We start from the raw sequence: 15,152 nt of genomic DNA on the forward strand, positions 1-15,152 counted from the left end.
AAGTTATAGAGAAGGTTGGTTGGGTTCAGCTTGGGATTGTGGTTTGACAAAAAGGATACCATGAAAAAGGACAAAAGGTCAAGGAATTAGGATGTTGACAAAGAGAAGAATGAAATCATGTACCATGGATAGGGAAGGAAGACAGGAGGAAGCTTGTGAAAGAAGAAGACAGATGGAATGAGGGACAGGGAGAACTGGTGCTGCCAAAGAGCAGGAGCATGGATGTTGAAATAACCCCTACTGATGACAGGGGTTGTGGTAGAGGGCAAAGCTACACCATGGTTTGATGCCAAATCTTCCATAAACAAGAAGTGCCTCCGAATCAGTAGATTACAGCAATGAGTAGGGTGTGAGAGCAGCAGAGCCAAATGGAGAGGATGAAGGGCATATAGAAGTTTGAGCAGCACATCAACCCCTTACCACCCTGGAGAATGTGAGGATTGAGATACAAAGGAACTTCCACTTGAGAAGACTAAGGATGAAATTTCATCCTTAGAAAAGAGAACCAGGATTTCTTTTAAAATCAAAGCTATAAGGGTGCCTGGGTGGCTCAGTCAGTTAAGTATTTGCCTTCAGCTCAAGTCATGATCCCAGAATCCTGGGATCAAGCCCCACATTGGGCTCGCTGCTCAATGGAAAGACTGCTTTTCCCTCCCCAACTGCTTCTTCCCCACTCATGCTTTCTCTCGTCTGTGCTCTCTCTATATATCAAATAAATAAATAAAATCTAAAAAAAAAAAATCAAAGCTGTAGAAGAGAATGTTCAGTGAAAATAAGAGTTTATTGAAGTATTTGAGTGAGTTTGTTGGTCATGAAACACAATGTAGAGTTTGAGAGTGGGAGGTTTGGTCAAGGGGAAGAAGCACAGAAGAAGACAGATGCCCAGAACAACGTCTGTGGGAAAAGAACACAAGTGAGAAAAGAACAGAAGGCTAGATGTCCCCTCTTACACAATAGCACTTGGGCCTCCCAGAATCTAGCCGTAGCCTAGGGGGCGGATCATGAATTCTCATTCCTCACAATCTGGTACATGACGCGGATGCCAGGGAGCAACTAGGCAATTGTCAGGAGAGCCTTCACCCTCAGGTAGTTGTCCTTGTCCTTTGGGGTTGGTGCTCTGGATCAAGACCTAGCTGTGCCAGGGCTGCTGGCTGGCAGGGCTGCTATGATCAGGAATCCAGAGTTGGGTTTGTTCAACAGGTACAATTCAAAGACACCAGTTCAAAGAAATTGAGGGAACTAATAAGAGAGCTCAAGTGACTGCTAAGAGGTCCTGGTGGAGGACGCCTGGGGACGCCTGGGTGGCTCAGTGGTTAAGCAGCTGCCTTCCGGCTCAGGGCGTGATGCTGGAGTCTTGGGGATCGAGTCCCACATCGGGCTCCCCACGTGGAGCCTGCTTCTCCCTCTGCCTATGTCTCTGTTTCTCTCTCTGTGTGTGTGTCTCATGAATAAATAAATAAAATATTTTTAAAAAATAAAAATGAGAGGTCCTGGTGGGTTGCTAGGGGGAGGCTAATAGCCAGAGAACAAGCGAGTCAAGAGACCGAAGGTATATGACGTCGAAACATGGGTATAGTGCAAGTGGGTGCATAGGAATGCTGGTCAAGGAGTGGAAGATAAAGATGTAGGGGACCCATGTCCCTACATCTAGGCAGGACACTCACAGTCTATCCCAGCAGACAGCTAACCCTCCTTTTTTGTTCTCTTGAGAAACAAGGCAGTCCTTGGCTACATTCTGTGCTTTCTCACGAACACCTAAGGAAAGATAAAGGATGTTTGTCTCCAGCAGAGGGAGCGCAACACCACAGATCGGCAGACTTGTAATAGGCTCATTGTATACTCCGAGGCCTTCCCAAGGCTAACAGATAAAAATGGCAACCGTTTGGAGTGATAGGAAAAATCAAGGGGAATAACCACCAGAAATGGAAAGTCTCAGTGTAAAGTCCACTGTTGATCTGATCTTCTCCGAAGAGGGATCAACTCTTGAGAGCTGTGAACAGCATACAAGAAATTCTCCCCTCTGGCCCACTTCTTCCCTGAGGCATCTACACTTGGGTCCTTTCATGGGTCCCTGGGGTCCCCACAGTTGTAAGATAAGGCTGAAAACAGTTGGTCCCCAGCAAGGTCATCGCCGGAAGAGGACGGGCTACATCTCTCAGACCTCCAGCCCATGCCTTGTTTCCAGATAGTTCTATGTTATGGGATGAGGTTTATTAGGAGGAGAACAGTTTGTGCAGCTACAGCACAGACAACACTTAGCTGCCAAAATTAATCACAGAAACTCTCAAAGTAATATATTATTTGACCATAAGACCTTATGTGCTGTGGTGTTTGGTCTTCAATCCTCCCAGAGTTCCTTCTGTGAGCCCCTCATGTTATGTTCAGTCCTGCAAGGCTTCAAGCCCTGAGTGGAGGCCACGTTCCTCACTGCTAAGGGTGGCATCTGCTGCCCCCAACCTGACTGCACCAGTCCTCTCTCGCCATCCAATCCTCAAAAAACAACAATGCACTTATGTGTCTAAGTCCCTTTGCTCCTTTGCCAAGTATCTTCTTTTCTATTCTTTTCTTTTCTTTTTGAAGGAGGCTCTATGCCCAGCATGAAGCCCAAGGCAGGGCTCAAACTCATGACCCTGAGATCAAGACCCGAGTTGAGACCAAGAGTCAGGTGCTCAACCAGCTGTGCCCCCCAGGTGCCCCTCAAAGTATTTTCAATAGACATGACTTTTTTCTTTCCAGATCCTTATAAAATCAATTCTCTACATACATTTGGGTGCATACACGATTTGTGATTTTTCACCAAATCAATACAATCTCTCCAAATCTTCTGTATAAAACTCAACTGTACTGAAATCATTATTGTTTTCCTTTACACTTGGTGCTCTCCTCGGAACCACTTTTCTCCTAGCTCTGTGTATTTTGTAGGCCTTTCATTTCTTTTCTTTTTTTTTTTTTTTTTTTTTTAGGCCTTTCATTTCTCTTCCTTAGAGCCCATATGTCTCCCAATCGGTGCCAGCTGCATGAGATCACTGTGCTTTTTCTCGCCAAGCTCTCACCTGTCCATGACTTCCCCCCGTGAGTCTGCCTAACTGCCTGCACAGGCTCATTCTCTGCCACTTTCCCCCCTTCTCTCTTTCTCATGAGCTTCTAAGCCAGAACTTTCTTATAAGAAATTGTCCCCTGTCAGGGTGCTGCCGCAAAGCCTAACTGTGCTAATACGTGCAATGCCTTTAGAGTAGTGCCTGTCACATAATAATAAGCGCTAGCTACTGTCAGCATGACTTTAGCCAACAGATTGTTTTCTTTGACCATCGACACCATCTCTGATGTGTCATGGTTCTACAATCCCTGCCCTCAACTAAAGACCTCTGCCGTCATCCGTCATCTGCTAATCTAGTTCTATTTTAGGACAGACACTGAGGACACTGTTTCCAACAGCTTCCTATTGCTCTGTTGCAATCTTCTGCTCTGCACCATATCTGATTTACAGCTTGTCCTTTCCGGTTTGGTCCTAAGCTGGGAGTTAGATTGACAAGATAACATCATCTCTATCTTGCAGAAAGGTAAATAAGGCCCATAGAAGCTTTCCAAAAGATGTATACCTCATCAGTGGCACCATCAAAACTTATCCCAGTTGAGGAGAAAAGGATAAATCTGCTTTTTCATAAAGAATATGCATGCTATAGAAACTTGCCAGCAGATAGAACTTTCAATTCACAGCAACACCGGACAGAAACCCTTCCTGAAGGATATACATTCCACTTCACTTGTTTTTCCCAGATGCTTTAAAATCTTTGGAGGGACACCCAGGTGGCTCAATTGGTTAAGCCTCTGACTCTGGATTTCAGCTCAGGTAATGATCTCAGGGGGGTAATAGAGCCCTGCGTCGGGCTCCACGCTCAGCACAGAGTGTGCTTCTCTCTCTCTCTCTCTCTCTCTTTCCTTCTCCCTCCCTCTCTTGGCCCACCCCGCCCCTGCTCATGCTCCCTCACTCTAAAATAAATAATATTTTTTAAAATAATAAAACTGAGATGCCTGGGTGGTTCAGCAGTTGAGTGTCTGCCTTCAGCTCAGGGCGTGATCCCAGTCTCGGGATCGAGTCCCACATCGGGGCCCCTGCCTGGAGCCTGCTTCTCCCTCTGCCTGTGTCTCTTCCTCTCTCTCTCTCTGTCTCTTATGAATAAATAGCTTGTGTCTCTTCCTCTCTCTCTGTCTCTTATGAATAAATAAATAAAATTTAATAATAATAATAATAAAATCTATCTTTGGATTATATCACACCACAGAAGAGCTCTAGACCTGGTTTCATTGTTTATCCATGTGGCACCCATGGGATTTTCTCTTCAGAGCACTTGCTCTGGCCACCCTACAATTCCCCTCAGATGGACCCATGCCTTCTCCCAGGGCCTACATGGGCCTCTCCAGACAGCAGACCTCACAGCCGGTGAGGACAGACTTGGGGTGGCTGTTTGCTAGGGATTGGGAAGCCCTACTGGAACATGGGGCCGAGTTGTCCACAGGCATGAGCAGGAGCACCTTCTTGGTGTAGGATGGAGCCAAGGTGGGAATAGGAGCATGGGTTTTGGGCCTGCAATTTCCATTGTTGTCACAGGTCCAATAAAGGTTAGGGTGAGCCTTCCTCCCTTCCCCTCTTGGACAGATTTGATTTTCCGGGATCATGGTGATCTGCTACCACATACAGCGAAGGCAGTAGAGCCAGCCCTAGATACACAACACTGGTGGTTCCAGGGGTCGCCAAGCCTTGCCAGTAGAGCTGAGGACCGATAATCTCGGTTTTCCTTCTGGACTAATGTACTTCTGGTAACTATAGATGTTTTATGGTCTTCTGGCCACGCTTCCCTTTTTTTTGTATTTGCTGCTGGAATGCTCAGAACTCGCTTCCACGTTTACAACCTCATGGCAGGTGTGTGGTACTAACCCCACTGAGGCCTTACCTTATTTTTCCTTCTCTCATTTCCCCCTTCACTCCAACACTCTGGTTTATAAAGCTTAGTTTAGTGTATATATTTTTGTAAACCACCTCATATCCTGTTTGGACAGGGCTGGATAGAAAACGAAAAGAAAGACTTCACCAATCACAGGGTGGGCTTGTGCAGGGGAGTCCCAAGCACACACTTACTTCAGTGTCTTCAGAACCAATATACCAGTGCCCCGTTACGGTAACTGTGAGAACCAAGCAGCCAGCCAGCTGGGGTTGGCATGGCTCTTGCCCCCAGTGTGCATTCCTGGCCCTTGTTCTGGGGGTGGAGAACACGTACTTTGTCCTGCTTTCCTGGGCCTCAGATGCAAGTCAACACACTTTCATCTCTTATTTTGTATGCCTCCTTATAGCTTGAAGATTTTCCAGGGTGAACCAGCTGTATGGATGCAGAGGGCACAGGGGTCACCACACCAACCTATATGGTCCCCCCCTAGACTCCCACTTCCAAACTTGTGTTTGCAACTTGATTCTGAAAGATATCCTGCCCTCTCTAGGGCAGGGTCTATGAAGGTGTGACACTCAGCTCTGCCACACAGTTCTGTTTGGCAATAGACCTCAGGGGCCTGGCCATAAGCTCAAAGCTGCCTATGAGTTTACAACATGTAGTGAAAACTCTTGACTTGGTGCCATCACCAAAGCCAGGCCATAGATGCCTGTGAATGTTTCAGGAAGGGAAGGTTCGGGTGGGTGAGGCCAAGCAACTGCCTCCTTGAACATCTCGACACAGACACGCCCCTGAAACAACCACATTTTGCTTTATTAGGCGTTCCATGGTAATATAACACAGAGTTCTTAAGGAATAATAAACACGAGACTTTTTTTTTTACCATAATTATTTTGCCATTAAGACAGTGGTTACAAAAAAAAAAAAAAAAAAAAAAGGTACTCTCCTGGCTACACACATTATCAGCTTTAGCACTGAAAGTTCCTCCACTCATGGGTCACAATCACAATTCCAAGGATTAGAAACCATCTATTATTAAGTCCTACACTGTTTTAGAGCATCAAGTCACTGTAGTTATTCAGTTCGGAGACACTGTCCATTTATTTTAGCATTTACATATGACATTCATTTAACAGACACACAAAGCAAGCCAACAGGTAAACATGCTTACACAGCCTGCAGAAATCTTCAGGTTTCAAATGGTTTTAAGAAAACAATTAAAATAACCAAAATCACCATGACCTGGTACAGGAAAAACAGGAAGACTCAGTGAATACTAAAAGAGCTGCAAGTGTTTCTTAGAATTGAAACAAAAAAAAATTTTTTTCCAACTTGTTCAAATTTCCTCTAAGTGCAGGTGAGAAAAAAGCAAATATATTAAGTTAACCAATTATTCTTTAAAAGTGCAATTTACTTTTAAAATAACAAATAAACAACAACAACAACAAAAAATAAACCCCAACCATAACCCCAAAGGCAAAATGTGTGGAGAGACTAGTGTAATGATGTGATCTACTTTTTTATGTTATGCTTTACAAAAGCAGATTTGGTTTGATAAAAGCCTGCATACGTTAACATTGCTTAAGAACCTGTAAACGCGTTTGGAAGGAAATGCAACACAAATCAGCAAAGACAGGGCCAGGAATGAAGGCAGCTAGCAGGAAGGGTCCCGGAGACAAGGGTAGGGATGTGGACACAGGGTCATCTGTGGTCTCTATGGGGGCCATACGTTTGATTTGTAAGATTCTTCTCCCCACAACAGCTGTGACTGGACATGTTGCTCATGCAACAAATTTTTTCCCCTTACAAGGTAAAATGGACTCAAAGTCCAGTTTCCCAAAGATTTTCTGAGTTCAGAAGGCCTTGCTATTTAGCATCACCCCCCCCCCCCATATCTGTCGTCTTGCTTTTTGCGGTTTCAGTTCTTCAATTGAAGTCCAGAAGCAGGTGATTCTCCCTCTGATGTACTGTCAGAAGGTCAGCAGTAGCCTAACACTACGTCACAACGCCTACGTCATTCACATCACTTCATCCCATCATATAACCCTTTCATCTGATGTCATCACAAGGGTGAGTATGGTATAATAAAATATTTTAAGAGAGACCACATTCATATACATTTTATTAGAGTATAATTATCCTGTTTTATTATCAGTTATTGTTGTTAACCTCCTACTGTGCCTTATAAATTAAAGTTTATCACAAGTACGTATGGGGGATAAAACAAGTTCAGTACTATTCGAGATCTCAGGTATCCACTGGGGGTCTTGGAATGTATCCCCCTGTGTGGAAGGGGGCACCACTGTACTGCATGGATAACTTCCAAAATAGTTGAACAAGAAAAAAATATTTTTTGTCCCGAAGCGAGAAGTCCCAGCATGCTCTGGAATCCCAAAAGACACACTAGGCTGGGAAACAGCAAGCCCCAGTGAGGGTCAGACTCCTCCCAGCTCAACATTGTGCTGGCGGCCGACTTGAGGCTGAATGGTTTGCTTGGGTCATGGGGGGCTCAATTTGCTGATTTGATGGGTGTCTTTCTTTAGCTACTTAGCATTGCATGGAGGAAAAACCTTATGTCCTATAACCTCAGGTTTCTTTCTGCAACATCTCAGTACTGTTTGAGGTTCTATTCTGAGCCCACAGGTGATAGTGTGGGTAGCTCAGCCTTCACTGCACCTGGAAGCATCCCAAAGTCAAACGCATATCCTGGTGGTGGTGGGTGGGTAGCACCAGTCGTGTACAGATTAGGACAGCATATTACTATGGTTGCAATGACAAAGCTCAAATTCTTCCAGGCAGGTTCTTATGACCACACTAAAACAGTAGACCCGGTCATCTGAGAGGACACTAGGGGACGGAGAGAAAAACACGGTCTCAGAGACAAGGGCTGAAGGAAACACAAAGAAAGGGACACACGTGAGAATATTCATGAATAAAAAAGCTAAAGAGAGAGAGCAGAAAAGATATTAAGAAAGGAGAAGAGAATCCTCAAAAAATGTGATCTGCAGCAAAATCTAGGCCTAAAAGAAAACCTGCCCTTTATCAACAGTTGACCCAGAAGACGATGGAATGCAGTGTGGCCATTTTGGAGCGTCTCAGGAGGGACAAGAGTTTGCCAACCACCCTGAAGCAGCTCGATGGTTACATAATTGCATCATTAGGATGTCCAGTTCAAACCCCTTGTATTAACATCGAAATAGGCTTCCCAATTTAGTATTAAAAACAAAAAACAAAAAAAAGACTCTCCCCCCGCCCCCACCCACCTTCTCCCCAGACCCATGAAGAAAACTTTTAAAAATTTAAAAAGAAAAAGGCAGCTCTGGGCAATTCACTTTATCTTCCTCCCCGCCCCCATGAAAAAGGAAGATGGTAACAAGTACAACAGAGGTTAGAGATGAAAAACGCCCTCGTTGTGATTTGCTTTGTTTCGCATGTCTGAGTGTTGGATGCAGTTCCGTGTATGGGGTTGGTGGATAGACTTGGGTGTGATATTCGTAGATGTATAGGGAAGTGGGTGGCAAAATCAGTGACTCCGGGTGAGGGACGGAGTGCAGGGCCCTAGAGGGGGCCCCATGAACTGGCTGCCCCACAGTAACTATCACAGGCTCTTAAAAAAAAAAAAAAGGAAGGAAGGAAGTCTCAGAATGTCCTCAGGTGTCCCATCCCCCATCCCCACGTAGGCTGCGGGGCCAGGACCTCTAGCCCAGGCTGGTGATGTTGGCACGGCCACCAGGAGGAGCCACAATGCGCTGGGTGGTGCGGCGGGGAATGTTGTCATCAATTTGAGCACCTGCAGAGGAGACAGGAGTCCAGTCAAAAGCAGTCCTACCAGTTCCCCCCAGTTCTCGAGAGTTCCCAGGAGAAGGTTCCCACGAGGGAGTTCCCACTTGAGAGTTCCCGCTTTAAACCAAAACAGCATAGGGGCACTTGGGTGGCTCAGTGGTCAAATGCCTAGGTCTCTGCCCCTCTCTCTCTCTGTCTCTCATGAATAAATAAAATCTTTAAAAATAAATAAAAATAAACAAATAGCACAGCCCAGGAGAAAAAGGGCCAGGCCCATACCATGTACCTTATCCCTCTCTCAAAACCTCACTGCAAGTTTAAACTCCAAAAAAGGGACTGGCTTAAAATAGCCAAAGAAATCACCCACCCTGTAAAGCAGTCTTTGCAGAAGCTGGTTGGCTCCCTTGTTTGAAAGAGTAAAACTATATGTAAAAATAACACTATTTCATCTTTTGCCCAAGACTACATCCTGCCCCTTTCTTCATTAGTCAGACCCAGGGTGGCTTTTCTGAAGGCCTGAACAGCCTTCTCTGCCACATTCTACTCCCCTAACTCTGCACCTCTGCTGTCTAATCAAGAGTAAGAGCAATGATGCTTCCTTAGGTTGGAATGGCCTGGTCAGATAAAGAAAAAAGAAAAAAGAAAAAAAAGAAAGAAGAAAGAAGAAAGAAGAAAAAGAAAAAGAAAAAGAAAAAAGCACAGACATTATTATGCTCATTTCATTTTCTGACAAAACTAAAATTTTTAAAACTGGTAGGGGCGCCTGGGTGGCTCAGTTGGTTTAGCCTCCTACTCTTGGTTTCGACTCACCACCTTAGGGTGGTGAGATGGAGCCCTGTGTGGGGCTCCGTGCTCAGCAGGGAGTGTGCATAAGATTCTTTCTCCCTCTGCCCCTCCTCAATTTTTTAAATAATTAATTTTTTTTTGAAAATTGGTAATGCATATATACATACTGGGTAGCTTTCTGAAAACCAGTATATCTGACAAGAAAAAAAATCTATCAGATTAACTGTTTCTTTAACGTGCCATAGAGATCTGGATACATATCTATGGCACAGAGAGCTTGAAAAGTAGGTTTCTAGCCATGGGCCACATGGAGGACTGGAAGTTTCAAGTAAGGAAGCCTTAAAATCTGGACCTTTTGCTCTCACCTTCCCTGACATCACATTTTATCCACACAAACAACTCACAACTATCAAATGGCTCTGTTGTAAGCATTTCACATGTACGTTAACTCATTTAATCCTCCGACAGCCCCATGAGGTAGCTACTACTCTTATGCCCATTCTATAGACAAGGGGACTGAGGCAGAGCCGCATGTGGCTACAGAGTTGAGCTATTCAAACTCCAGACTCCATAAGCTGAACCATTACAATATACCACATGCACGGGGGCAAAGAGAATTCAGAAATACAATACCCTTTTTTAGAACGGACACAAGACTTTGGAGAAACGCCCTCTTACTATACCAGGTTGTATATAAATACACAGAGAACATGCATCATAACATCATATATGATGTAAACTCCTGTCAAGATTCTGAAACCCAACTGGTCATTGGTATGAGTTACGTCTCTGGGGATATTCATATTTCTCATGAAGATCATTCCTTTCCAGTTCTGCCCCTTTAACAAAATCAATTCTTGACTTGCCTGCTCCATGAGCAGGAACCCTGCAGAACCAGGCCCTACCCAAACCATAACCGTACCAGACAAGCTGAATCCAGACTGGTGCAGGTTCCGGACAGGTGGGGCCTGCTGCTTGGCAGGAGACGTCTTAGCCGAGGAGGCCGGAGTGACTGTCTTGGGTGTCACAGACACCTCACACACAGGTCCGTCGTACAAGCCACGAGGAACCCCTCTCAGCTCTGCCAGCTGCAAAACACAAGAGCCCCTTGACTCCTGCTGCGTTCGCAGAGGACATCTCCCTGGCAACCCTCCGAATGGGGAAGGAGTGGCAGTCAGGACGGGCCTGTGAGATGTTCGGAAAAAGGGTTCCCCTTATGGACACATAGAGCAGGGACAGATGTCAGCGAGGAGCCAGCCCCCACCACTCCAGGCCAACATTCTCAGAAGACAGACCATGGGTACTAGTTACCTTAAAAACTAATATTTCTTACCATCTTTCCCCCATAGCACTTTAACTTATACCCAAGGCCAAAACTCCAAACATACTGTGAAGAGATTTGGTCTCACATTCAAGATCTGGCCCCCCCAGTTTTCTTTTCAATCTCACTCTCTTTAATTCCCTCACAGTTCCATCCAATCTCTGCCTCACAGTCCCAAGTACCAGTGCTATACCATGCCCAGAATGCACTATATGTCTTCCATAATCATGGCATTCTAATTCCCTTGTGTACCCCCCTTTGGCTTTTCAAACTCCTACTTAACCTTCAAAACCCAACTCAAAGGGCCCTCTTCCCATGACACTTCAGCCTAGGACTCCAGAGCAATGGCCATGGCTGCCTCCTCTGAACCTCACTTTACACTTCTCATCACAGGATATGCCACACTCTTTACTTCATTTCTGGGGCTGGCTATGGGCATACCTGACTCATCCACTGGTATTCTGAACTCCAGAAATAAAAAAATCATGTATCCCTTATTCCTAACCTACCCCCTCCCTCCATGTCCACCTCACTATTCTAACTCAAAGTGCCTAGTAAACATTTATGGAACTGAACTTAACCCATGATAAAGACAATTTGTAAGGATCGAAGCTACTCACTCTGCTCCTCGCCTTGATACGCTTGTAAACAAAATCAGGGAAAGGCTTCCGGGGGATGTAGCGCCCAGAGCCTTCGGTAACATGAAGGGTGCCATCCTCCAGAACGATCTTCCCCTGGCTGATGACCACCAGTGGAGAGCCACGGCACTCCATGCCCTCGAAGATGTTGTACTCGAGGGCCTAGGAAGAGACAATACGTAAACATTAGCATACACTCTGCCCAAGATCACACAGACAAAAGAAAGGCCCAGAGACTGAAGTCCCTGTCCTGACTGGCCACTCCAGCAGGCACTTAATGTCTCGGTCTTGATTTCCCTGTCTAGAATACAGAATAGTCTTTCCTGTCTCTCAAAAACTTTGGGGAAAAAGAGCTAAACAGGAACATTGTATGGAAAAGCATGAGGGTTTGGAAATGCTACACAAATATAAAGGAAATGATTCCTCATATTAGCAGCACCTCTATCCTCACGGATTCAAGCCCCCATCAAGTTAAAATCCAAAGGCCTTCTCTGACCAAGTTCTAAATTTCTTTCTTCCTTTTTTTTTTTTTTAAAGATTTTACTTATTTATTCAGGAGAGACAGAGAGAGGCAGAGACACAGGCAGACAGAGGAGAAGCAGGCTCCATGTAGGAGCCTAATGTGGGACTTGATCCCAGAACTCTGAGATCACATCCTGAGCAGAAGGCAGATGCTCAACCACTGAGCCACCCAGGTGTCCCTGAGTTCTAAATTTCATTGCAAAATACACCATCCATGAGCAGATCTTCCCATTGGATTTCCTGGTTTTCCAATCGTTTTCTTTTTAAGATTTTATTTATTTATTTGACACAGAGAGAAAGACCATAAGCAAGGGGAGTGACTGGCAGAGGGAAAGGGAGAAGCAGACTCTCCACTAAGCAGAGAGCCCAATGTGGGGCTCGATCCCTGGACCCTAACATCAAGACCTGATCCGGAGGCAGACCCTTAATCGATTGAGCCACCCAGTCACAGTTGTTTTTCCAATCTGTTAGCCATGTGATTCAACAGCAATCCCTGAATGAAAAAGACTGAGGGAACTCGAGGCATGCCTTCAATAAAATGTTTGAAGTCCAGTTAACACCCAGACTATGCAGCTATCCCTTTAGCTTCAAGCTTTGCAAAGTGACCCAGCTGGGCGACCTCTTGGAAAACAGGCAGGATCAGGGATCCCCGGGTGGCTCAGCGGTTTAGTGCCTGCCTTGGGCCCAGGGCGTGATCCTAGAGTCCTGGGATCAGGTCCGACGTCGGGCTCCCTGCATGGGGCCTGCTTCTCCCTCTGCCTGTGTCTCTGCCTCTTTCCCTCTATCTGTATATGTCATGAATAAATAAATAAAATTTAAAAAAAAAAGAAAAGAAAACAGGCAGATTCTTCACATGCATGTGAGTCTGCTGTTGCAGAGGAAGGTAACAGAAAAGAGGAGGCGCTACTCCACGTGCCACAGCCCCATCCTACAGCTTCAGCTCACCCCTTGCTACTTCCCCAGCTTTCATGATGCCTCACTTCTTCCTGCCTGCCCTGTTCATGGGCACAAATGGCTGTGGCTGGAGGATGAAGAGGGAGCCCTCACCATACAAAGCAGCTTGGCTTTCTGGGGAAAGTCAGACAGGTTAACAGCACCAGAGAAGAGTCTGTGAACAGAGAGCTGATAGGGTACAGTATGGCTCAGGAGAACATTTCTGCCTGACGTAGTGGCTCAGAAGGCAGGGGAAGCCCCAGGTTGGCTTAACAGCTCGCATTCAGTATCAGAATGCAGTGATGTTGATTGAAAATGGCAATGAAGGACACCTGGGTGGCTCAGTGGTTGAGTGTCTGCTTTGGCTCAGGTCATGATCCCTGGGTCCCAGGATCAAGTCCCGCATCAGGCTCCTTGCAAGGAGTCTGCTTCTCCTTCTGCCTATGTTTCTGCCTCTCTGTGTCCCTCATGAATAAAGAAATAAAATCTTAAAAAAAAAAAAAGAAAAGAAAAAGAAAAAGAAAAAGAAAACTGCAATGAAGGACTGTTGGCACTGCTCTGAGCCTCAAAAAGAATCCTGTAGAAGCTCCCCAAGGAACGAGGCAGAGAGGCACCAGGGGGATCAGAGGGGATCCCACACATTCATTCCAGGACCAAAGCATGTGTCCTCAAGTCTGTGACTGTCTTCCATCATTTTAAAGACACTCCTCCCTGGAATCAGTATGTGTCTCACAACAATGGAGCTGAGCAACCCCTTGTCAGTCCACATGGAACAGAGCTCTCTGCCAGTGGAATTGAGCTCTGCTTTTCCCACTGGCCTGGGGGATTGCCACACTGAGGCCATTTTACATGAATTGCTCAGCCTGACATTTCTCTAGACCACTCTGGCAGGAGGAGTTCAGATCGCCAGCAACCTGCAGGAGTACCAGCTTGCAGCTCATCTTCTCAGGAGCTGTTTTTGCCTGCTCAGCCCCCAATGCTGATGTTGAGACACACAAGATTCTTTGTCCCCCCCTTTCTCCAGGGCAGACTCACCTCATGGTTATCCTATGCGAAGCACAGGCAAGCCCTAGGTAGCAGAGTGTATTTGGAAAGGAGTCTCATAGTAGACTCAGATTGGTGTGTTTTCTTTCATGGTAGTGAATGAACGCAGGGAATAGCTTCAAATCAAAGGCATCTCAGATTTGGTGAAATCTAGGAGTTGTGCGTGGAACCCTGAGCCAATCATTTGAATCCTGCCTCAGAACCACAGGTTCTCCAACTGCCTCTCTCCCAAGGCTTATGTGAACATGACAACAAAACCAACATACATCCGTAGATCACAAAGTCTGAATCCTGTCATCTCCAAAGTGACCTTTACAGGGTGTACGTCATCCTGAGGGCATCAAGCCCCAGCTCTTCCGTGTCACTCCACAGCTAAGTATCTACACTCTACAAGCTCCTCTTGCACCCTACTGGAGGACTGGAGACCACTTGGGACAAATCCACCCTGGGTTTGTATCCCAGGTCGGCCACACCCCAGCTGTGACTTTGGACAAGTTCTTTACACATCTGAGACTCAGCTCCTCACCTACCGGGGTTTATAAAGCCTACCCTGTAGGAATGATGCCAAGACTCAATGAAATAAAATGAACAAAAGCATCCAGCACGGTACTTGGCCCAGAGTAGGCACTTAAGAAATGTTCGCTCATCCACTGTCTGGTTTTTTATTGTCGTTTCACAATAAGACTGCGAGCTCTTCAGTGACAAAGCCATCATAAGACGCATATGTTGAGTTTAATCGCTTGTAAAGGACAGATCACAAAAGCCTAAAAGGGCTCTGAGCCATTCCCCATTTTTAAAAGATGGGAGGAACCAGCCCCATGACTCTATGTGACTTTAAATGAACGAGCCCATTGGTCAGATCACAGCTCAGGGTATACAGAATCAACTTTCTATCAAACCGTGAGGCAGCGAGGCGTCGTTGTTCACCAGGTATAGACATTTTTAACCTACATCCAGCCCTGGCTCTCTGAAATTACTCATCTGGCTGGATGCCTGAAAAACCCAAGCAGAGGCTTGGCAGCAGGGCTCAGTAATAGTTAGCTAAATGCTCCAAATTAAAGCTAATTAGCCCAGTGGTATGAAACACTGTATTACGCAGGGAAAACCTCTCATTTGTATTTTCCTGGATGATTAATGCTGCACAAATGTGTTTAGTGTGGACTCTTTGAATCAGGTGAGGAC

General features: G+C 45.7%; 1 protein-coding gene across 3 annotated transcripts in view; it reads right to left on the reverse strand.

The window, feature by feature from the left end:
- Positions 1 to 5,735: 5,735 nt before the first annotated feature.
- DPYSL2 (dihydropyrimidinase like 2) overlaps positions 5,736 to 15,152 on the reverse strand; it is a 137,694-nt gene continuing 128,277 nt past the window's right edge. For all 3 annotated transcript variants that reach the window (XM_077868769.1, XM_077868770.1, XM_077868771.1), the window contains exons 12-14: positions 11,454 to 11,633; positions 10,435 to 10,600; positions 5,736 to 8,733 (exon numbers count right to left, since the gene is read on the reverse strand). In XM_077868769.1, coding sequence (XP_077724895.1) covers positions 8,642 to 8,733; positions 10,435 to 10,600; positions 11,454 to 11,633 — 438 coding nt within the window. In that variant the 3' untranslated portion in view covers positions 5,736 to 8,641. The remainder of the gene's footprint in view (positions 8,734 to 10,434; positions 10,601 to 11,453; positions 11,634 to 15,152) is intronic.

Source organism: Canis aureus, chromosome 24, assembly GCF_053574225.1.
Source record: "Canis aureus isolate CA01 chromosome 24, VMU_Caureus_v.1.0, whole genome shotgun sequence".
Lineage (NCBI taxonomy): Eukaryota > Metazoa > Chordata > Mammalia > Carnivora > Canidae > Canis > Canis aureus.